Source organism: Peromyscus eremicus, chromosome 14 (genome assembly GCF_949786415.1).
Source record: "Peromyscus eremicus chromosome 14, PerEre_H2_v1, whole genome shotgun sequence".
NCBI classification, from domain to species: Eukaryota; Metazoa; Chordata; class Mammalia; order Rodentia; family Cricetidae; genus Peromyscus; species Peromyscus eremicus.
The window spans coordinates 56,157,519-56,182,067 of NC_081430.1; the positions used below are offsets into that span (position 1 = coordinate 56,157,519).

The 24,549-nt window shown below is 53.2% G+C and overlaps 1 protein-coding gene across 1 annotated transcript; it reads left to right on the top strand.

The window, feature by feature from the left end:
- Positions 1-1,278: 1,278 nt before the first annotated feature.
- Hhipl1 (HHIP like 1) lies at positions 1,279-23,835 on the top strand. The gene is made up of 9 exons (XM_059279585.1): positions 1,279-1,551; positions 6,612-7,258; positions 10,825-10,968; positions 12,898-13,226; positions 13,804-13,930; positions 14,250-14,395; positions 15,814-15,895; positions 20,964-21,046; positions 23,143-23,835. Exons 1-9 carry the CDS (start codon positions 1,279-1,281, stop codon positions 23,685-23,687), a joined length of 2,376 nt encoding a protein of 791 aa, XP_059135568.1. The 3' UTR covers positions 23,688-23,835.
- The last annotated feature ends 714 nt before the right edge of the window (positions 23,836-24,549 follow it).

Sequence of the window (24,549 nt, forward strand, 5' to 3'; positions counted from 1 at the left end):
CTCTGTCTCCTGAGGGTCCAGCTGCAGCTGTTGGTCATAGCTTCTTGTCTCTAGCCACCTCCTGCCACCAGGGACTTTGTGGACCACCACTGCTGTCGAAAAACTCAATGTTGTCTCACTGTCCCACCCTGTGTGGCTTCTCAACCTCTTTGCCATCAGCTGTGTTTTAAATACGCTCACTTCTAAATACTTAGAGAGGAGATGTTTGGTCTCAAATGAAGACCTTGACTCATCGCTACCACTCCAACCCCCTTTCGGGGCTCCAACCACAGCTCTGTGGAATCCAAGCAACACTAACCACACTAAGCAGCGCTGGCAGACAGACAGACCGACACAGAACAGTACAAAGAGACAGCAGAGAATGGGTATCTGAGTTCGGTGGTGAAGACTGTGAGAGTGTGTGAGACAGAACTGACAGGGTGGGTACCCCAGGGAGTAGCCAGTGCTGGGGTACTCTTGGGAAAGTGCCAGGGGTTTGGGTGTTATGGAAGTCCGGGCCCACAAGGCAGTGTTTATGTGCGTTCTTGGGGTGAAGCTGAGACAAATGCTGGGGATGGAGCCGTGGACACCTACCCAGGAGATACATTAGGGCTTCCTATGTAGAAAGGACTGAGGCCACGGGTTCTGGGCTGCGGGTGGAGAGTTCCATGGCCAGGGGAAGACAGAAGCCTGGGCAGGGCTAAGGATGGACAGTGGTGTTGCCGCCTCTTCCCTCCCATCCCAGGCTCAGGCTTCACTTCTTGTGAGGTCTCGGGCAACACCACCTGTCTTTTGCATCACTCCTCCATTTTTAAACACTCTGCTAAAGTTCCTGTCTGGTCCAGAGAGAGGTGGGACTACAACCCAGGAGGAGTCTCTGCTTTGGGCTTTGGGATTCTTGCTCCTTGGCGGCTAAGTAGCGAGCGCCCCAAGTGAGGAAGCTGAGACTCAGAGGTGGAACTGTGAAACTGGGCAACCAGGGCTTCCCAGAGGCCAGGCCAACTGCTCTTGTTGGAAAGGCTCGGGGCCAGGAGGAGGGGGCTGCCCGAAGAGCGGGAGCCAGGCTGTGCCGCGCTTCTCCAGTCCTGCAGAGTGCTCCCAAGCAGAGGTGACCCCCCAGAGAGAGGAGTCCCCCGATTCGAGGCCTGCGGAGCAAGTCCACGGGCTTCCCCTCGAGCGCTCGGGAGGGTGCAGGCAAGGCTGGAGGCGGGCGCTCGGGGGTGCGGCCCTCGGCTCCTGGGGGGCGCCTCAGAGGGGCTGGCTGGCCTTCTACTTCTCCCTCTGCAGACCGCCGGGCGGATGGCGGGGCGACGGACTGTGGCCGGGATCGGGCCCGGGGCGCTGCTGGCTCTGCGTGCTCTGCTGGCCGTCGCGCACCCGCAGTGCCTGGACTTCAGGCCGCCCTTCCGGCCGCCACAGCCGCTGAGCTTCTGCGTGCAGTACTCCTCCTTCGGCTGCTGCACCGCGGAGCAGGACGCGGCGCTGGCCCGGCGCTTCCGGGCCCTGGAGACCCGCTTGGACGCCGGGGTGTGGGCGACGTGTGCCGGCTACGCGCTGGATCTGCTGTGCCAGGTGAACGGGCTCGCGGCGGCGGGGCACGCGGGGCCCTGGTCCCTGGGAGGGGCGGGGGGGGGGCGGAGCAGCGATGGCATCCCCATAAGGGCGAGACTCAGGAGTGGGTCACGGATTTTGAGGCAATGGCAACCCCACAGAGGCGAGGGCTAGGAGTGGGTACCGGACTTTGGAGCTTGGATGTCCAAGAGGGAGTGACTTGGTACCAGGCTGGAAGACCAGGCATCCCAGGACATCTCTTGTTATTCATTTGCTTTGCAAAGATGTTGGGACTTTTAGGGGCCTCGGTTCCTCTCAAAGACTAGAGACTCCTATTCTTTGGGATGCTCTGGAATCTGCCCCCAGTGCCCCACCTCGGAGAGCCCTGCCCCTTTCAGGTACCAGGGTGAGGTCTTTGCTAGGCCGAGGAAGGCAGGATGCGAAGAGGATGTGGAAAATATGGGGCGTGGCTGTGTGGGCAGTCTGACCCTTCCTCAGGCCGACTTAATGAGCAGTCTGAGGGCCCATTTCTCGGGGCCAGGGTGAACCAAGGCCTGTAGGGTTTGTACGTGCTTAAAACACCCACCTTTCTGTTCTGTCGCTGGCCCGGCTCCTTACCTGGAAGAGGCTCTCCCCAGACCCATCTCATCTCCTCTCTGATGGTGGAACACTGAACTGCCATTTTCCTCTTGTTAATGTCGAGTGTCTCTGACCACAACCCCCTGTGTCTCCTCTGCGCAAATGATCTGATCTCAGGAATGCCAGCCTGTCAGGGAAACCCCAGGGCTGACCCCCTAACCTAGGACTCTGAAGTGAAGGGATTCATCAGTGGAAGGGCCCCCACCAGGCAGTACAAAGTTCCAGTCCCAGCCAGCAGGGGGCAGGCTAGAGGAGCGAGATAAAGGGGCTGATATCACTGTCTCTCTCCTGCTTGGGAACTTGAGAGGCTCATGCTAGTCTTTCAGCTACATTATCTTTAAAGCAGGGACAGATTTCTAGCCTGACCTCATGCCATGAAGATTAAATGACACAGATAGAGTGGTTCAATTGGGGTTTGTAGGTGAATTCCTCTATTGTTTACTTGTTGGTCCAGGGAGAGTGTGAGGATCAGGGGCCACTTCAGGAAAGGTGGGCACTTGTCCAGGGGTGACATGGCCCAGTGGTGGGTCTTCAGACCACATTCAGTGCCCCTGTAAGAGGGCACCTGGGTGCTGGGAGGTGAGGAGAGGGTGTAGGGAAAGCATGGTGCTCTAGGGTGTTCTCATGTTGTAGCTACCAAGCTCCCACTTTGTGCATCTCAAGAGAACCAGAGGGTTTGGTGGACCACCCACCTCTCTCCCCAGCCTGGAAGTCCACCTGAACAGGACCATGGTCTCCCTGCAGCACCCAGGTCAATAGCAGGGTTCCTACGCCCAGGCCATGCTTGCTTAGAGGGTACTCACCATGTGCTGGGCTCAGCATGGCAAAGGAGATGGACAGGACCAGGGAGGAGGAAGGAGCCTATCCTGAGGCTGTTTGCTGGCAGGAGGCACCTCTTTTTCCTTGGGAACCTGCCCAAAATGGCCTGGCCTGAGCAGCCTGTGGTAGAGCGTCTGCTAGTACCTCCAGTAAGGCGTCTCTGGGGGTGACCTCATGTCTGGACTGAGCTTGCGTCAGCCGGTCTGCCAAGGCTGTGGCATGGTCTCCCTGAGGAGGTCCTGGGAGAGCGTGGGAGCACCGTCCTCACTGCCACCAATCTCAAGGAGCCTTACCTACAGGTTTCCATCAAGGATCATGCAGGACTTGCAGCTGTCTTGAGGAGGCAGGAGGCTCTTTCCTGAGGCTTTGCCCTCCTCTGGGAAAATATATCAGGCAATGGTTGCACATGGCAACTTCAGTGTGGCTGGTGTGTAGCTCACATGTGGTTAACTTCTCTGTAGCTGGATGCATGAGTTCATCAATGGAGTTATTGAATAGTGATATGGGATGGTGCTTAACAGACTCATGCACTCAGCAGACATTTCTCCAGGGCCAGCGAGGAATTGGCTCTGTGCTTCTGGGCCGAGGCAGTTGGCAGGTCACAGACTTAGCCTCCAAAGCCTCGCCATTCATTCCAGGAGATAGACAGACAACCAAGAGACTTCCCCAAGGTACCAGGGCAAGTAGTGAAAAGCCCTCAGAAATCTGGGACCAACTGGAAGAGTGACCATTGAGGTACTCCCTCGGGGTTCATCTTATTGGAACATTTACCGAACAAACACCTGGCATCTCAGTTCATTGCTCCCAACAACTATATGAGGTTGGAGATCTTTCCTCATTTTGTAGATGGGAACATAGGCACGGAGAGGTAAGGAGTTTACCAAACATCACACATGGAACTTAAGCACTGGCTCCAAAGCCCTTCCTGTAGCCAAACCGTGTGCTGGATCCTGGGACGCCTGCCCCCAAGGGCCCTGCAGTCTGTGGGGTGGACAGGCAGGCAAAGCGATAATTGAGTCATGGCCAGGCAGAGCAGCCAGGCCACCTCTGGCGAAGCAGAGGTGATGGCAGGAGAGGACAGTTGCTTCTGGAAGTGACAGATTACCAGGTGACAAATCTGTGTGAGTCAGAGATAGAGTGTCCTGAGCATCCCAGGGGCAGGAGCCTACCCCAGGGAAAGAGGAAGGAGGAGACTTGTGGGTTGGGCCTTGCATCATGAAGAGGAGTTTGCCAGATGTGGAAGTGAGGGAGGAAGGAACATCCCACAGAGGGAACATTGTGTACAAACCCAGTCTTCCTGGCGGGGTGTGGGGGGGTGGTAAGAAGCCTTGAGACTTGAGGCCATGAGTCATGAGTGTCAGTAACTGGTCTGTGGCAACCTTGGGGCCATCAGGTGGCAGACACTTTGCTCTTGAGGATGTTTCACTGCCTAACCCCAGACACGAGGTCCAGTGACTGTCCACCCTCTCTGTCAGCAGCAATTACTGGCTCCTTTTACTAATTTACTAATTAGTCATTTACCAGTTCTGGGTGGCTCTGGTCTTGTGTGTGAGAAAGAATACAGAGACCACGTGTAAGATGCTGCTAGCCTCAGTGGCTACTATATGGGTAGATGCCAAGGTCCTCACCAGGTCCCCAGATCCCCTGTGCCCTCCATGTGTTCTGGGTAAGTTTTCACAAGGAAAGGGCGATGAGGAAATAGCCAAAGAGATCAGAGCAATAGCCACGACTAGCTTTAGGTTACCATCAGCAGGGCTATCAGGTTCTATCCCTGTCTCTACTGTGTCCTTGGAGCCAAGGCCAGTGCCTGGTAGTCTGTGCTCTGCTGAGTGAAATGTTGGTGGAAAGTGTTGGTGGTAGTTGCGTGAAGTGTTGGTGTAAAGAGCACAAGCCTAGCTGTCATAAAGCTTGGGGGTGAGTCCTGGTCTGGCCAATTCTTGGCATGTCACTATTGTTAGCCTAAGTCCCTCATATGTAACACTAGAGTCACAGTGACTCTGCCCTGCAGAAAGGCTGTGAAGCCTATGTGTATGTAGTCCTCTCTGGACTCCCCTTGGCTGCTGCTGGCCCACAATAGCATCTAGAGGATCACCGGAGAGCTGGCCCAGCTCAGAGTCTGAGGTTTGGCTATCTGGCCTGTCATACACAGAATGCCGAGTGGAGCATATGAAAGATGATGGGGACAGTGACTGATCAGAGATGCCAAGAACACACAGGAGGACCCTTAGCTTGTCAGGTGGGACTCAGCCCACACCAACAGAGGGACCAGGGGACAGGCCATGTAATGACTGAAGCTGTAACAGTAGGGAGCCCCTGGCCTGGAGTTAGGAGCACTGTGCTGAGGTTAGCTGTCCTCTTACTTTCTGCTGAGGTGTCTGCTACAGCCCAGCCTGGTTTCCCCGGCGAGAATAGGCAGTGTATAGCTGCCATTGTCTTCTCTCTCTAGGATTTGCATCTCTAAGGCCTCTAGCCATCCCGAACTGAGCTCTGGGATTGGGGGGAGTCGCAACAAGGGTCTTTCACACCAGAGAAAAGGAACCACAGTGTGAAGGACTCCACAGAGGTTCCCATGGAGCCTGGGTTTTAGAGAGTTTTGCTGCAGACCCGGCATGGAGATGGTCTGGGAAGGGGACATGTGACTGACGCTGCACGGCAGAACTGTCTAGAGGAGATGAGGATGTGTTACCCATCCACACACTCCTGTTTGTGGTTGTGGGTTTGCTCTCTGAGACACTAACTCTCCTCCCATATGGCGCCCACGGCGGGCCTGAGTGAGGTCCATAGCATCTCACTAATGGGGAAGCCTGTATGGCAGAAAAAGTGATGAGTTCTACCCCAAGGCAGAACTGGGGAAAGGACCTTGCGAGCCTTTCTGATCAGGCGGTGCCCAAGGAGATGCATTACTCTCACAGACTTCTGTGTTGGTAGCTGCAGTGAGGACAGTTCCAGGGTCCTGCTGGAAGGAGTGGAGTCTGAGGGCAGGACAGATGGCCTGGGGTATCCCGGGAGACATAGGCTTGGGCCTCACCCCACACTCGCACAGGTCCTGTGTACGTGTTGGCTGTCTGGTGATGGAGAGAGTAGGGTGTATCTGAGACTACAAACTCAGATGCCTCCATATGCTACTAACCTGAGCATATTACTCACAACACTGGGGCCCTGAGCCTCAGTTTCCCCCCTGTGAAGTACTCAGAAACATTAAGTGAAGAATAGATGTAGGAATGTTTTGACAAAGGTACACTGAGGTGGCCAGAAGGCTGGCAAGGAAGACTGTTTTTCACTGTCCCCTCACCATTTGCTGTGGCCTACTGTGGCCTGGGTTCATGTGAGGGTCTGGGATATAACAGTGAAGATAAAAAATTCCTGCTCTGATAGAATGCACATTCTGGGGGGAAAAAAGACAATACCAAACAGAGTATTATGCTTTGGTATAATGAAGGCTCACAGTAAGTTGTTTTTTGGGGGGACTTTGTTTTTCTAAGTAGTCAGAGGCCTGGAAGTAATGGCGGGGAGGTCAGATCTTAGGAGGTGACCCTTGAATGAGGACCCAAAAGCAAAAAGTAAATTGTGCAGGTGTGTGTGGGCTCTCCTCCTGGAGTCTCTGAGCCCTCCTGTCTCTACAGGAATGCTCACCCTATGCAGCCCACCTCTATGATGCCGAGGATCCGGCCACCCCGCTGCGGACAGTGCCTGGCCTATGCGAGGATTATTGTCTGGACATGTGGCAGACCTGCCGAGGCCTTTTTCGACACCTCTCCCCTGACCGTGAGCTCTGGGCCCTGGAGAACCACAGGGCCAAGTTGTGCCGCTACCTGTCCCTAGATGACACCGATTACTGTTTCCCAAGCCTGCTCGTCAACGAGAACCTGAACTCAAACCTGGGCCGTGTGGTGGCTGATGCCAAAGGCTGCCTGCAGCTGTGTCTGGAGGAGGTGGCCAATGGGCTTCGAAACCCTGTTGCCATGGTACACGCTGGGGATGGCAGCCACCGCTTCTTCGTGGCAGAGCAGGTGGGGCTGGTGTGGACCTACCTGCCTGACCTCTCTCGCCTGGAGAAGCCCTTCCTGAATGTGAGCCAAGCAGTGCTTACGTCACCCTGGGAAGGGGATGAGCGGGGCTTCCTGGGCCTCGCCTTCCACCCCCACTTCCCACTTCCCAGCAAGCTCTATGTCTACTACTCTGTGGGGGTCGGCTTCCGAGAGTGGATCCGTATCAGCGAGTTCAGAGTCTCAGAGGATGATGCGAACACCGTGGATCATGGCTCAGAGAGGTGGCTTTCTGGGAGTCCCAGCCAAGGGGAGGGCTGAGTGGTCACGTGGGAGGCTGCGTGACACACGCAGTTAAGGCTGCGTGAGCGAGTCTGTCATAAATACTGTGAATATTTATCACTCCCCATGGGGGCCTGAATCACATGCTGTGGGGCCTGGGGAAGAATGATTTTGCAGAACAGACGTGGCGTGGGGTCATGTCCTGACCCCTGCCTCTGGCCTCGTGGGCCAGCTGCTTCTCTCCTCTTCTGCGGCGGGCTCTGGAGATAGTCATTTCATCTGACTCATAAAACTGGATGAGGTCACAGCTCAGAGGGGGCAAGTGACCTGTTAGGTCACACAGCTTGGAAGCATCCAAGCTGGAGTCCTGGTTTGTCTACAGAAGTACATCCTGCCACTGGGCCTGCTGGGCTCTGGTCCAAAGTTGCCATTCTTGCCCCTAACTCTCCATTCTCTGTCTTCTGGCAGCTGGGGCTCTCTTTTCCTGCCCCAGTCTGTCTGTCTGTCTGTCTGTCTGTCTCCCTCCCTCTCCCTCCCTCCCTCCCCCTCCCTCCTTCCCTCCCTCCTTCTCTCTCTCTCTCTCTCTCTCTCTCTCCCTCCCCCCCCCCCCCCCCGCAAGGTCTTGTTTAACCCAGGCTGACCTGGAACCTTCTACATATTGAAGACTGGTCTTAAATTCCTGATGTTCTATGTCTCTACCTCCTGAGTACTGGAATTACAGGCGTTGGTGTCCAGTTTTTACCCCATTTAATCTGCTCCTACCTCCAGGCGCCCCACTTCCTGCAGAACCTACCCTCTATTATTTATGCCCAACTGTTTCAGAGGGGAGTTGACCTGGCTTGGTCACCCTGCCCCAGAGACTCTCCCAGGCAGAAGTGGATACTGAAAATAAGAGTCTTGGTTGGTAGAGTGTTGGAAGGACAGCCTGGGAAAGGAGGCATTGAGTCTGGGCCACTGGAGGAAGTTGTCTGCTCCTATGGCTGGAGGGACCCAGGGAGAAGTGATGCCCCAGAACTGTGGGGTAGGTCTGGTTGGGGGCCAACCAGACTGGAGCTATGGGGGAAGAGCAGCTATTGTATAGATACTGCCAGAAACACAAATAAAACACCAGCCCCACACCTGGCTCCCCTAGGCCTTCTATTGGCTGAGATTGTTCAGCTAGCAAAGGAGCATGGGAAATGTAGTTCAGTAATGCTGCCTGTCCCTACCCCCCCCTCCCCCCCCATAAAAAGCAAGCAGGAACAAGGCTGGGCTCAGGTGTGTTGGTGAAAAGGTGAATAAAAGGACACTGTGTATTTGATGAAACTGTGAAATGTTGATATGGGACATATAAAAAAGAGAAACAGTTCAAAACAGTAGCTTTGCGGGTTAATAGACATCTTGTTTTATAGCAATTAATTTTGACTTTTGAGTTATCTGGCAGCCAGAGGGGGAAAAAAATGAAAACAGAATTTTTATGATTGTACCCAAGCCTGGGAGACCAGTTTTCGGTGGGAGAAAGTTTGTCCCATGGACCAGACAGAGGGTAGATGGAGGATGAAATACATGTTTCTTCAACAGTGACATAAAAATGACTCGTGATAAAAACTGAAGTTGGAAATTGAGATTGGTGGGCACATGTCCTGTAATCACTGCCCTTAGGAAGTGGAGGCAACCAGATCAGGAGGATCCAGAGTTCAAAGCCATCTCCAGCTATATAGCATGTCCAAGCTAGCCTAAGCTACCTGACACCTGTCTTAAAAACAAAAATCAGGTGGGCGTGGTGGGTCAAGTGGCTGTGGTGGTGCATGCCTTTAGTCCCAGCACTATGGAGTTAGAGGCAGGTGGATTTCTGTGAGTTCAAGGCCAGCTTGGTCTACAGAGTGAGTTCTAGGGCATCCAGGGAATCCAGGGACATATAGGGAGATCCTGCCTGAAAACAACCAAAAATCCTGGAGCTGAAGAGATAGCTCCATGGTTAAGAGCATTGGCTGCTCTTCAGGAGGACCTGAGTTCAGTTTCCAGCAACCACATCGAGCAGCTCATAACAGCCTATAACTCCAGTACCAGCTGATCTGGTGCCCTCTTCTGGCCTCCGAGGATACCTGCACACACGGCAGAAACACATCCATACACACAAATAAAATAAAATATTAAAAAAATCCTGACTTCAGAAGTATTCAGATTCACACATTTTAGACTGAGGTGTCAGTGAGTGTCCTCTGGGCACACCGTAGAACTCGACTCACTCAGGGGAAGAAGTTGGCAGGGCTGGCAAGAGGGAGCCATCATTGGTACCAGGTCAGCTGTCAGTGTCTTCCCATGGCTGGAGGAGGTGGGTGACGAGCAGTCTGAGCTGTCCTCTGCTTTGAGGACCCTGAGTTTGGGGCTCTGTAAGCATCATATGCATCAGCCTCACCATGGAAAAGCTCCAGTATTGTTGATGAAGGAAGGCCTCGAGGTCTGGATCGAAAGACCTCGACCCTGTGTCACCTCGACCCTGTGTTTTATTTTTGTTGTTTTACTGCAAGACAATGAGGTCAGCCGGGTGGTGGTGGCGCACGCCTTTAATGTCAGCACTCGGAAGGCAGAGGCAGGCGGATCTCTGTGAGTTTGAGACTAGCTTGGGCTACAGAGTGAGTTCCAGGAAAGGCGTAAAGCTACACAGAGAAACCCTGTCTCAAAAAACCAAAGAGAGAGAGAGAGAGAGAGAGAGAGAGAGAGAGAGAGAGAGAGAGAGAGAGAATGAGGTCAGTGCAGTGGCTGATCCTGTTGAACCTGATTGTTCCAGGACTCATTTTATTGGGGGGCTCAAGTACAGGGAGTTAACCACATGGCAGGGAGAGGGCTGCAAAAGGGTGGTTGGTGAATGGCTAATGCCCTAAGAACACCAGCTGCTGTATGTGGTCGCTACTGGGGTAGAGGAACCAACTGGAGGAATTTGTGTGGCTGAGTTCTGCGATTGGCTGAGGTGTCCACCGTGGTCACTCTCGTATCTCTATATTCTGTATCTATACTCTCATATCATATACCTGCGGCTTCTCAAGAGAGAACGGCAGTGTCTCCCCCCATCCATGGCAAGCCCTGATGGAAAGCCAGCTGACTGGGCACAGGGAAGGTTTCCTCCAGTGGCAGTAGGGAGGTCCCAGGGGTGTGTGGATAAAGGGCCCACCCCGCTGCCCTGAGCAGCTCATTGCTAACAGTCAAAGGAGCATGTCAAACATGCTCTGATTCCCCGGTGGAACACGAGATATGGTAATGCAGAAGATGACCAACTTCCGTTGGGTACCAAGGGTGGAAAGCAGTTGAAAAACACTGGCCCAGAGTCCTGGTCTCGGCTCTGATGCTGATGGCCTGTGTGCCCTCGAGTGGGTCACTCAACCTCTTCAAACATCCAGGTCCTTCCTTGACACAGTGATGTGAATTATCCCTACATAACCTACCTGTAGGTCCTTGTGAGAAAAAAAAATGTTATAAGAGAGAGAAAGTCTTTTCCACTGTGAAATGGCATCTGAGAGAAGGTTTTACTGCTGTTTGGGGGTTACCGTTTAGAAGGTATTTTATTGAGGAGTTACTTATCTCTCTTTAGGATAATCCTGGAGATTGAAGAACCAGCTGCCAATCACAATGGGGGCCAGCTGCTCTTTGGGGACGACGGCTACCTCTACATCTTTACCGGAGATGGCGGGATGGCTGGAGACCCCTTTGGGACATTTGGAAATGCGCAAAACAAGTATGCCCTGCTTCTTCTCTGCTCAGGCATCAGTTTGCACACAGAGCTTCTTGAGTGTTTCTGGAGGGAGATCAACTGCCCCTCCCACACAGAGCAGGGTGGTAGCCTGCATTTAGCTGGGACCCCAGCTAAGTCACTTACCCCACTGATTAGCGAGGACAATGACAAGCTCAGTGGGAGATTGTCATGAGGAAAGGAGGTGCCAGTGGTTGTCAAGGGTCAGGCACAGCACCCATTGTCACAGATACCCGAGAAGTGACAGCAGTGAGCGGGCCTTTGGGAAGATAGGGCTTTCTCCAAGTGGTCTCTGGCCTGCTGGGCCTTGCTGGGGTAAGGCATGTATTCCCATGACAAGCGGGGACCTAGGGTAGGTCTCTTACTCCCATAAGAGACCCAGAAGCTGAGTGCAATCTTGTCTTCATTTATCTATTTCCTGTTTTGAGCAAATGGCTCGTTGTCCTCCTCCTTTTGTGTGTGTGTGTGTGTGTATACACATAAACACACATGGAGAATTGTGCACGTGCACAGGGATGTCCAGGAGGTCCCAGCCAGCCTCTCCTGTTCCTTTACTCCAAATTCGCAGCCTCTCTTGGCCAAGAAAGTAACAGTAGTGAAGATGTGTAGATTACGGTGTGTGGCCTGTGCATCCCCGTTTGACAGTAAGAAACATCCCCCCTTTTCACATCGGCCGCGTGATTAGAGCTGAGGCTGAGAAACTACGTGAGGATTCTTGGATCATTGAGCTGAAGTTAAAAGCATCACTTTGTGGCTAGGAGTTCTTGTCTATAGATCCTGGAGCTGGATGTGGGGTGTGAGGGTGGGGGCCCAGAGTGCCTAGCCACAGGGAGAAACCATTGCCACTGGCCTGTTTATCACCATGACAGGACACTTGTGAGGGAAACACTGGGTTCTAATGCTGTGTGCCAGTGACAGGGACGTAAATGTGTCACCTGAGTGAACTCTGCCTTGCTGGGTGGACTGGAGGGAGGAGTCAGCTCCTATGTGCTAACGGAGGGGGAAGCATGTGTGCCCTGAGTGGGCACAGCAGGAGCCACCCTGAAAAGCTGTGTTTCCCCACCCTGCTCACTCCAGGTATCTTCTAGGTCAAGGGTTCTCAACTTTCTCAGTGCTGGGACTCTTTAATACAGCTCCTCATGCTGTGGTGACCCCCAACCATAAAATTATTTCATTGCTGCTTCCTAACTGTAATTTTGCTACTGTTTTGAATTGTAATGTAAATATCCGATAGGCGACCCCAGGGGGTCGCGACCCACACGTTGAGAACCACTGCTGTTTTAGCCGTTTTCCCATTGTGGACCACTTTGCTCATGTGATCAATGAAGCCGTCGGCTACTTTCCCCCTCCCTCTAGAGCTGCCAGGAAGTTAGAACACATGTCCCCTCTCCTTCAACTGTATTTGGTACTATTTGATATATCCGGCTTTGATGACTTGTTCTGGTTCAATGGCTCAGCACTTTGTGGTCTCCACTATATGGGAGCACCTGGTTGACTACGAGAAAAATATGAATTATTTTTCTAGTACAATCTTCACCCTATAGCCCAGCTATGTGAACAGCAGCACCCATGGTATTACAGCTTAGAATAATGGCATTCCATAGACGTTCGTGGTGAAGAGCTTGGGTTTCTAGGGCCTGGTGCAACTGAACGACAAGCCAGGTGGTGGCTTGTCCTAGCTCGAGTGCCCTCTCTGAAGGGCAGCTGTGACCTGAAAGGTCAGCTGTGACAGGTGGTTAGTTAGGGCTTCCAGCAGGGTTTGCTGCGCAGCGAGCGCAGGACAGACACGCAGGAGGGTGTGCAGAGAGAGCCGGGGCAGATGGCTGAGCAGGGCTGGGCTTAGGGATGGCTCACCTTTCCTGCTCCCTGCGCGGACCCAGTGTAACCCGCCGGCGCTCTCCGCCCCGGCCGCAGGTCGGCGCTGCTGGGCAAGGTGCTGCGCATCGACGTGGACCGCAAGGAGCGCGGCCTCCTCTACGGTATCCCGCCTGACAACCCGTTTGTGGACGACCCCGGAGCGCGGCCCGAGGTCTACGCCCTGGGCGTGCGCAACATGTGGCGCTGCTCCTTCGACCGCGGAGACCCGGTGTCAGGCACTGGCCGGGGCCGCCTGTTCTGTGGGGACGTGGGCCAGAACAAGTACGAGGAGGTGGACCTGGTGGAGCGGGGCCGCAACTACGGCTGGCGTGCTCTCGAGGGCTTCGAGTGCTACGACCGCAAGCTGTGTGCCAACGCCTCCCTCGGTGGGTGACTGCGTCCCTGGGGACCTCCAAACAGCATCCCTCTGGTCCTCTCCCTTCCTCCGACTAGATCTGCCCCCAACTCTCTCCTGCACAGACCCTCAACATGGATCCATTCTGTCCCACCCCATCCCCTTGGGGACTCCCCAACTTGGATCAGCATTCGCCCAGAACCCCAAACCTAGGTCCTCCCTGGGTCTGTAGACCCCGATCTGCCCCATTCTTCAGGGGAACTCCAGTTCAGATTTGACCCCTTTCACTCCACAGAGTGACCCCATGGGAACCCCCGCCGCCTTCCCTCCCTAGACACCCCACGTCACCGCCTCCCCCACTTCCATATAGCATTGTTCCCTGCCTCTTTCACAGGACTGACTTTTCCCACTTCCGACCTTCCCGTGCTTCGGGGGTCCCTTCAAGCAATATTTTAGGTTCCTCCTCGCCATGCATGTCCTACTGAACCCCTAAAAATACAGTTATGACCCCTGAGAGCTTTCCTGGAACAGGCCACCCCCTCTCCATGAGCGGCTCAGGGCTGTCTGCGAGGCCTCAAGATGAACCCACTTTCTCATCCACCCCTCAGATGATGTGCTGCCGATTTTCGCCTACCCTCACAAACTGGGCAAATCAGTCACTGGGGGCTACGTGTACCGGGGCTGCGAGTACCCCAACCTCAACGGCCTCTACATTTTTGGTGATTTCATGAGTGGGTAAGTGGCCTACATGACCCACACTCTTCCTGACTGGTAAAAGGAGTATGTGTATGTGTGTGCTCAGGAGTGGACCAAACAGGTCTCTTCCTCAGGGAGAAAGTCCCGGTCATTCTTAGGAACAACCAGTAGAATAAAAAAGTACGTGCAAAGACGGATGGATAGATAAGTGGGTGGAAGAATGAGTGGACGGACAGGTGGATGAAATGGGTGTGTGAATAACTGGATGGATGAGTAGATGGATGGAGGAGTGGATGGATGGATGGATCCCCTTGTGCAACACACTAGCCATGACCTCACAGTTCATCTTCCTTTGCAGGCGACTGATGTCCCTCCGAGAGAACCCAGAGACAGGCCAGTGGAAGTACAGTGAGGTCTGCATGGGCCGTGGACAGACATGCGCTTTCCCAGGCCTCATAAACAACTACTATCCATATATCATCTCCTTTGCAGAGGATGAGGCTGGTGAGCATCCAAGAACCCCCTCCACCCTCTGCCCATGTTGGGACTGTAACCACCAACCCTGGTCATCCTTTTGATAGTAAAGAAGCTTAAGCATGAAGTGGCTCATGCTGGAGAGGGCTGTGTACAGGGGCTTGGCCTTTTTCCTTTTGTGTTCTTGAATCAGCCCTAGAGACTCCGTTCCTGAGCTTCCCTTTTCTTATGTGGAAACTTAGGGAAGTGGCTGTCCTCCACCCCCATGGTGGGCTTGATAGGAGAGTTAGAGACATAATGGGCACAAGCCCCCAGTGTTAGCAGGGTCAGGGGAGATCTGCAATTTGGAATTGTAGGCAGATGGGAGAAGAGCTGGGTTCCCGATTGTATTTGAGCTACTGAGGGAACCACATTGACATTTTAAAGCAGGCAGACACAGCCTCCTAGCCTTTCACTGGACCTCACATTCCCAGCAGGGGACGGAGGGGGGAGGGAGAGAAGAAGGGACCACAGAAGCTGGGTCCCACTCCCGCATCCCGCCTTTGTCCTTGGCCCTGGGATTGTTCCCTGACAAAAGGCCAGGGGCCCCCAGCAGGCTCTAGTGCAGGCTTGTTGAAGTTTCCAGGCAACGCTCACCACAGCCTTTGGAGGGGTATCCCCTGCAGGGCCCAGTGCCCAAAGTCCCCAGGGCTTAGTCTGGGAAACTTTTGTTGTACTGCCACCCACCCCCCTCATTAGAATGTGAGTTTCCCAAAGGGCAGCCCCAGCCCCAGCCCCACGGAGGTTCTTAAGCTCACCAAGCCCTTGGAAGCCTTTTCTTTTGGTCAGTAGGGGGTTAACATGATTTAGAAGCAGCATCTCCCCTCCCCAATACAGAGTCTGAAGGAAGGTGCAGTTCCCAAGGGCCCTTCCTCAGTCATTTGAGTGACACAGAGTGACAGAAAACCAGGAGGAGGCGCCGGTGAGCTGGCCAGCGCAGGGCCAGCCCTGGATCATGTCAAGTATCAGTGCTTCTAGACAGAGCAAAACAGCCTCTCCCTGCCCCTGGCTCTCTAGCTGTGCTTTGGACACATCAATGATGTTACAAGGACCTCTGCTGCCCCAGTGATCTTCAGGAGCATTCAAAATACAGAGACCAAGAGGACAGGGCCACCCTAGGCAGCACTTATGCATACACAGGACATGGGGACCCAGCTTCCAGATGATCATAGCCAGCAGAATAGGCCTGCTTGAACCCCAGTGAAGCAGGGAGCAGGGTAATGCTGGGTGGAGGTGGGAGCCTCTGTGGGCCTAGGCAAAATGAGACATATGGGGACTATAGGGTTGGTGGAGGTTGGGGTGGGGGTGGGGGAGTCAGCCTTTGAGCCTGAGGGCAGCCTGGGTGAGACAGGACTGCCTACATTGTGTCGCAGACAGTGTTTTCTCATTGCCCCTTTCCCCGTCCAAAGGGGAGCTGTACTTCATGTCTACGGGCGTGCCCAGTGCCACAGCTGCGCGTGGAGTCATCTACAAAGTGATAGACCCCTCCAGGTGAGTCCCTGAACTGGGGTCCCGCAGCCCATACTGTCTGCAGAGAGAGTAAGTTCCACCATCTTCCACCTACTCCCACACCCCCACCTCCATCTACCTGCTTCAGTTTTTGCTGTGAGGCCTCCTCCTTGGTTCAAGGCCTACTCTGACTCCTGTGTATGACAACTCTCCATCGTATGAATGAAGCCGGGGCCTTAACCATGGGTAGCGTGCCCAGTGTGTATCAACCTGTAGCTTCCAGGTGCCTTCCCTGACCCACTTGCCCTCCTGTCCTACCCTGTCCTCTCAGATGTCATCACTTGGCGGTAGCATTGTCTCTCACCTGCCCTAAGTCTCCTAACCCTGGTCATACCCCTCAGGTCCTGGGAATGGCACAGAGCAGACACTAGACTGTGTTTAATGAATAATTATGGGATAATCTTTTGGAACTCCCTTCCTAGCCTGTAGACCCTAAACTTTGAGACACACCAGGTGTAAAGAAATCCTAAAATACATACTGAGCCTAAAAAAGTGATTTTCAGCAAGACGTATGGGTATATACTTGTAACACCAGCTGGGGCAGGAAGATTGCAAGTTTGAGCTCAGCTTCTGAGAGTTATGAGCTAGCCTAGGCAATTTAGTGAGATCAGATTAAAAGTTGTGTGTGTGTGTGTGTGTGTGTGTGTGTGTGTGTGTGTGTAGGGGGCGGGACAGACTACGAATGTAGAGGGCTTGTCTGGCATACACAAGGCCTTGAGTTAGTTCTAGTTGATTAAAATTTTTTTATTATGATTTATTTTTATTTTATGTGCATTGGTATTTTGCCTGCATGTACGTCTATGTGAGGATGTTGGATTCCAGGGGAATCCCTGGAACTGGAGTTACAGACAGTTGTGAGCTGCCATGTGGGTGCTGGGAACTGCACCCAGATCCTGCAGAAGAGCAGCCAGTGCTTGTAACTGCTGAGCCATCTCCCCAGCCCCTCTCCAATCTAATTTTGCTGTTACTGTCGGTGTAGAAGATGAAGTTTATTACAGAACAGCACGAGGTGCTTCCAGGAGCAAGTGGTGCCATCATACGAGAACACTTCCCCAGAGAGAGTGGCCAGTGGCCAGGAAGGTCATTGTGTAATGCACACTCTCAAGGGGCGAAAGTGAACAATGACAAAGGGGTCATTGTGTCGGCCTAGTGTTTGGGCAGGTTTTGTGTATTTTCTAAAGTCTCTAAAATATATGGCTTCTGGAGGGGCATTTTCTTGAACAGGGGATTGTCAGCGTGTGTGCGTGTGCGTGTGCATGTGTGTGTGTGTGTGTGTGTGTGTGTGTGTGTGTGTGTATGGGTATGTGTGGTGTAGGAGTGTAGGTATATGTGTTTGCATGTGTATGGGTGCACATGTGCAGGTGTGCAGGTGAGGGCCAGGGGTCAATAAGGTTGGGTGTCTACCTCTTTTGCTCTCCACCTTGTATATTGAGCCAGGGTCTTTCTCTTGAATCCAAAGCTCATAATTGTCTGACTAGCCAGCTTGCTTCAGGGATTCACTATCTCCACTTGGGGTTACAAACAGGTTATTATGCCCACCCTGTATTTACATGAGTGCTGGGATCCCAACTCCAGTCTTCACTCTTGTGTGACAAGTGCCTCCCACTGAGTCATCTCCCTAGCACCCCCACCCCTTTTTGATACAGGTTCTTTCTATTATGTAGCTCTGTATGTCCGAGAATTCTTTATGTAGACCAGGCTGGCCTTGAACTCACAGAGACCCACCTGCCTAGGTCTCCTGAGTGCTGGGATTAAAGGCGTGTACCACCACAGCTGGCTAAATTTATTACTAATTTTTAACTCCCCCTCTGTGTGTGTGTATGTGTGTGTGTGTGTGTGTGTGTGTGTGTGTGTGTGTGTGTGATATGTGAGTGCAGGCATGCACATGGCATGCCATAGAGAGGACACATCTCAGGAGGTAGTTCTTAGCCTCCAGGTTAGCAGGCCTAAGAGTATCTGGACCATTCTCCTAGCTATCTCCCAGCTCATGGTAGGATGGCTGGGATTACAGATGTGTGGGACTGCATCCAGCTTCGTGTATGGGTGTTGCAGATCTGAACATGCATTGTTGGCTTGCGCCGAAAGTGCTTTACCCACTGAGGCATTTCCTTGGTGCCTGCTTTGTTATTTTGATATAGGATCTTGTCGTGTTGCCTAGGCTGGGATGAAATTCTCAATCCTCCTGCCTCAGCTCCTCAGGGCTGGGATCACAGGTATGCACCACCTTACCAGGGTCTCTCAAGTTTTCTGAAGATTGCTTATTTTTTGCCTCGTGTTCTTCTTTTGCTTTTTTTTTTTAATTTAATTTAATTTAATTTTATTTTTTTTATAGACAAGGTCTTATGTGGTCTAGGCTGCCTTTGAGCTCCTCAGGCCTCTAACTCCCAGATGCTTCCTTGCCCAGTACATGCTCCTTCTTGGCCTCAGGACCCCACTTCTCATTCAGTCAACATGTTTTCTTTTTTGATTCTTCAGCTGAGACAGCGAGAAAGATGGTTTATTGTACACGAGTTACACTTGGCCACAAGTGAGAACAGAACTAGTCCAGAATGCCATAGGTCCAGGGCAGAGGGCCAGCGGAACTGGTTTGGTTGTAATGAAAACAAAGTCTCTCAGGTGGTCTCTGCGAGCCGATGTTGATGTTCCAGGTCCATCAGACTTGTAGAGATAGTAGCACACAGTCCAACGACTTGCACCAAAGTCCCAGCCTTCAGCATCCCTTGCTTCTGGCTCCTCCAGCCTCATGGGTGCACAAGCCATGTTTATTTGGACCTCTGCCTCGTCTTTCCCCTTTTGTGCTTCAGCCTGTGCATTCACTTCTTCCTCCACTTCGCTCTCATGGCACAGGAGTTCCAAGGAAGATGGCACTAAGGCTGAGAGTGTCAATATGTTTTCATAGCTCTTGTTTCCAGGCAGATTCTCAGATTCCTTGTTCCTCATACTGTGTGTGTTGTTTTAAATAATGATTTACAGAAGTACAAATTGATCAATTAATGACATAACTGCTTCTTCTTCTCCTCCTCCACCTCCTCCTCCCTCTTTCCCTCCTCCTCCCCTCCTCCTCTTCCTCATCCCTCTCCTCCTCTCCTCCTGCTCTTCCTCATCCCCCTCCTCCTCTCCTCCTGCTCTTCCTCATCCCCCTCCTCCTCTCCTCCTCCTCTCCTTCCTTCTCCTGCTCCCCCTCTTCCTCCTCTTCTTCTCCTTTTGAGACAGGGTTTCTCTGTGTATCCATGGCTGTCCTGGAACTCGCTCCATAGAGCAGGCTAGCCTCGAACTCACCAAGATCCGCCTTTCTTTGCCTCTGAGTGCTGGGATCAAAGGCATGCGCTGCCACCACCACCTGGCTCATGACAATTCTTCTCACAAAAGCCATAAGCATGCTCTCTCCCCTTGTATGTCTCCATCTTGTTTTCCACGAGGTCCCACCCACTTTCGTCCAGGTGGCTTCATACTTGGACCACAGTCAGCCTTGCTCTCCTTTCATTGGCTTGTCCCTGAGGAAGGTCATTGTCTCCACACGGCATCATCACTCTCAAAAGGATGCTAGCCATTGTCTGCTGAGTCACTGAGTCATCTCCTCCTCCACAGTTCTTGGAAGTTGAGGTTATTTTCATTTAAAAAGGAAATGCTGGGGCTGGAGAGATGGCTCAGTTTTTAAGAACACCAGTTGTTCTTCCAGAGAACCTGGGTTAGGTTCCCAGCACCCACATGGTGGCTCACAACCATCTGGAACCAGTTTCAGGAATCAGACTCCCTCTGCTGGCACTGCACACATGTGGTGCACGGATGTACATGCATGCAAAACACTCACACACGTAAAATAAAAACAAATATTTTGTGAGGGGAATAAAAGAAAAAGAATGATTCTCTAAGGACCTGACACTTTTACTGAGCATCTAATTCCTGCCAGATGTCATCTTAGCTGCTTTCTGGCCTTTGATTTTGCAACACCCTCTCCCTCTGGTTTATTGTCCCTGTGTATGGAGGGAGGACCCAGCAGGACTTTGACATTTTTTTTTTGCTCAAGGTCTTGGGGTCAGAGGCAGGCAAAAGTGGGTGGGACTCCTCCCTTTTATTTTTCTCTTTTGGAAGAAGTGTGCTTCCTGGCAGCCACACCTCCGAGGCCTGGTAGCAGACATGTGGAAAAGGAGGACAGGGAGGAAGTCCCAGGGGCCACAGCTCACTGCCCAAACAGAACCGCTGTGGCGTTTTGCAGTGTAGCATACAAAGATTAATTTTTTTTTTCATTTTCTTAAGAGAGAACACCCTCCTCCCCTTACCCAATGAGAGGTCAGAGTAGGGATGGCTGTACCTCCAGCTTTGAGAAGTCTGTGTGTCTTGCAGAGGCACATGTCCCCTCCTCTGCCAAGTCTATCAGGAGGCCACCTCATCATGTGGCTATTTCAATCCCAGGCTGACGGAACCCCCATTGAAGTCCTGGGCCCACGTGGGGGCAGTCTGGGAACAGGGTCGGACCCATTCAAAGAATCACAGATCAACAGCCAAAAACTAATTAAATGGAATTCTGGTCCTTGTGTTTCTGCAGGATGGGGAAGGAGGCTGTTCACACCCTGGCAACTTTTCTCAGACTCTTTTCTCTGAACTGCAGGCCCCAAGGCTGTGCTGGGCCTGCTGAAGCCAGCTTCCCACGACTCCTCCTTTCTGCGCACTGTGTCTTTTAGCTTGCCTTAACTATCTCCTGCCTTAAATTTCTCCAGGCCTACGTACCACCAGAAACCCCAAACTAGAGGCAGGGAGAGAGACTCTTTTCACAGGCCTGGGGTGGAAGGGGTGGGCAGGAATGGGCATTGAAGAAGTGGGGTGGTCAATGTGGAGTCAGGGGGAGGGCTTTGGAGGGGCAGGGTGCTGCAGGGCCTACGGTAAGAGGGGTTCAGTAGGTGGATACTAGTTACTGCTATCTCTGAGCACACCTGTCTGGCCCTCTTTGCCTCACTGCAAGGGAAGGGGATGGGGTGGGGGTAGGGATACGGAGTGAGGGGGGTGATGCTCAGGGCTGGCCCCCAGTCCTGATCTTCTGTGTATTTGGCAGACGGGCACCTCCAGGGAAGTGTAAGATACACCCTGCTCAGGTGAAGGTGAGGAGCCGCCTCATCCCCTTTGTGCCCAAGGAAAGTAAGTATTCTCCAGTAGGAGAAGGAGCTCCTGCCACCCCTTAGGTCAGAATGGGGCCCCAGAAGGACCTAGAATGCTTTCACAGCCCCTGTACCTAGCACACGTCTGACACATATGTGACCCAGCCAGTGTCAATGGACCCTGCAAGTACAATGCATCTTGTTTGACAGATCCTTCAGCCGGGTCCCAGACAGTGGGTAGGCGACCCCAGGGGCTGCAGCCTTAGGCAGGATGTGACAAGAAGAGGTATCCGTATCAGGCAAGGGATACGCAAAGTGCATGGGAGGAACACAGAGAGAAGATGTCTATCTGCAAGTAAGGAGGTGCAGCATTTGGGCTGGTTTTCCATAGTTCCATTTTGTCCCACTTGGTTCAGGACAGGAGGAGCCATGAGTAAACCCTGTGTTCTGAAGGCCATTCAAGGCTGTGAATGACTGCCTGGGAGAGAGTCTTATGGAAGGGTAGAGGGGGCTGTTCCATTGGGTCCAAGCTAGGTAGGAATAGTGGCTTGAGATAGTAAGATCTTTTGCATTCCAAGAGATGAAGGAAATTCATTTGTCTATCCATCAGCTCACCCATTCATCCACCTTCCATCCATCAACCCATCAGCCATTCATCCACTCACAAATTCACTCATCCATTCATCAATTCACCTATCATCATCCATCTACCTTCTTGCCCGCCCATCCATCAATATACCTACCAACCACTCATCCATTCATTCATCAGTCCATCCATCTACCATCCATTCATCCATCCATCCACCTACTCACTCATAAATCCATCCATCATCATCCATCTAGCCATCCATCCATCCAAACATCAATTCATCTCCCCACTCATCCATCCAAACATTAGTTCATCCACCCACCCATCATCCAATTGCTCATGAATCCATCCATCTATTCAGCATCCATCTATCCATCTACCCACCCAACCACCCAGCATCCATCTAGCCATTATGAATCGATTCATCTATCCATCCATGCATCCTGCTAACCAGCAACCATACATCTAGAAAGCCATTATCCATCTAGTCATTATCCATCCATCTATTGATCCATCCATTCATCCAGCTATCATCCATCCAGCAGTCCATCTGTCTTAGGGCTTCTATTGCCTCGATAAAACACCATGATCAAAAGCAACAAAGGGTTTATTTCTGCTTACAACTTTCAGGTCACACTCCATCACCGAGGGAAGTCAGGGCAGGAACTCAAGGCAGGAACCTGGAGGCAGAAACTGATGCAGAGGCCATGGAGAACACTGCTTACTGGCTTGCTTGCTCATGGCTTGTGCAGTCTGCTTTTTTGTTTGTTTGTTTGTTTTTGTTTTTGTTTTTTCGAGACAGGGTTTCTCTGTGTAGCTTTGTGCCTTTCCTGGAACTCACTTGGTAGCCCAAGCAGGCCTCGAACTCACAGAGATCCGCCTAGCTCTGCCTCCCGAGTGCTGGGATTAAAGGCGTGTGCCACCACCGCCCGGCTGCAGTCTGCTTTTTATATAACTCAGGATCACTTGCCCAGGGTTGGCACACCCACAGAGGGGTGGGCCCTTGCCAATCGTTTTTGTTTGTTTGTTTGTTTTTGGCTTTTCAAGACAGGGTTTCTCTGTGTAGCCCTGACTGTACTGGGACTCACTCTGAAGCTATTGCTAGCTTCCATCTTTGTGGCCTCTGCGAGGACAGGAAGCAGTAAGTCCCTTGCTCCTGTAAGCTCTGTCCAGACAACTTCTCCCTTACTGTGCCTGAATTTCAGGGTCTTCCCAGTAGCCTGAGGACTCCTGGGAGGGCAGGGCTTAGGACAGACAGCAGCAGTGGCCTGGCACAGCACCTGCCTGCCAACCAGGGCTTGCTGAATGACTGAAGAAGCGTCTGACACAACTCCAGGCTAGCATCCTTAGGGGTCAGGGTGACCCGTCAAACCCAGCTGGCTCCCTAAGAGGCACCCTAATCTTAGGGTCTGAGTGGAGCCAGCTGAGTGGAGCCAGGCATCTTTCCTTAGCATCTGTTTTCCTGGCACAGGCTGGGGGCTGCGCGGGTGGAAAGCCAGCTAGGTTGGCAGCCGGTTCCCTCTGACCCCAGGCTTTCCTTTGCGCAGAGTTCATCCGGACGCCAGAGAGCATTCCTCGCCCCACGGCCCGCGCCCCCACCAAGGCGCCCCGCCGCAGGCGCCCCACGGCCGCTGCCCCGGCGGCTACTACACGGCCCACAAAGCCAGCACGGCCCAGCCGGAGACCAGGGGGTCGGAAGGGAGGCGGGCGACGGCGGGGACGTCCGAGCACTGCAGTCCCTGCGCCCCAGAACGGCTCGGTGCGTCTGGTACGGCCTGCTGGCTTGAGCCCCGGCCGCGGTCGCGTGGAAGTGTTCGTAGGAGGACACTGGGGTACAGTGTGCGACGACGCCTGGGACACCAAGGCGGCTGCTGTGGTGTGTCGCCAGCTGGGCTTTGCGCACGCGGTGCGAGCCGCCAAGCGTGCGGAGTTCGGCGAGGGCCGCTCGCTACCGATTTTGCTGGACGACGTGCGCTGCACGGGCAGCGAACGCAACCTGCTGGAGTGCGCGCACGCTGGCGTGGGCACGCATAATTGCAAGCACGAAGAGGATGCTGGCGTCGAGTGCAGCCACCAAGACCCGGACCTGTAGCCTGGCCTTACCTGCCTGGCTGTGCCACTCTGCGAGGATGGAGCCTGGAATGGCCCCTTTGGTTTGCGGGCACGCCGTGAGGTGGTTCATCTGCACGTGACCTCTGTGTCCCCGTGTGTGTGTGTGTGTGTGTGTGTGTGTGTGTGTGTGTGTGTGTGTGTAAAGATCTCTTACCTCTCAGCACTTCAGAGAGAGAGGGCAGTGGCTTTTCAGGAACTGCACCAGGTGGGGGAGGCTGGCTGCCTTTACAGTGTAAGACTGAGGGCCAGGGCTGAGTGACAGGCTCCAGACCAGCAGGAGCGTGGTCTGAGAAACACGGTCAGAGTGTGGGCAGGTGACCCAGCAGTCCGAGGCACCACAGAAAAAGAACAGGCAGTCTGAGAGCCACAGAGAAGGATCTTATAGGGTCAGGGGGCCTGTGGCCATTTGCAGCCCACTAGGGATCAGGCTGCTGAAAGGAATCAAGTGCCCATGAGGGAAGGCAGACCAGAGGGCCTGGAGGACCTCGAAGGCCACTTGCTGCGCCCTGCAAGCACCCTGGAGAGGCTCCTGGGTCCCCTCCATCCCTGAAACCTGACCCTCACCTATTCCTGAGACAGAAGCACCCCTGGGCTCACACTCAGTCCCTTCAGCCTTTGGGCTCCAGCTGGGGGTGGGGCTCTACTTTCTTCCTCTACTGTCTCTATCACCTCCGAGGGGATCCTCAGCTTCCTGGGGCCCATCTATGGGCTGAGAAGCCTGCTGGACCTCAAGACTACTCATCACGGCTGTGTCAACAATTGGACTATTTGCAATCCTTCCCTCCCTCCTCTTATCACCTGCCACGGGGCAGAGGAAAGAGGGTGGGGCCTGCAGCTTCCCT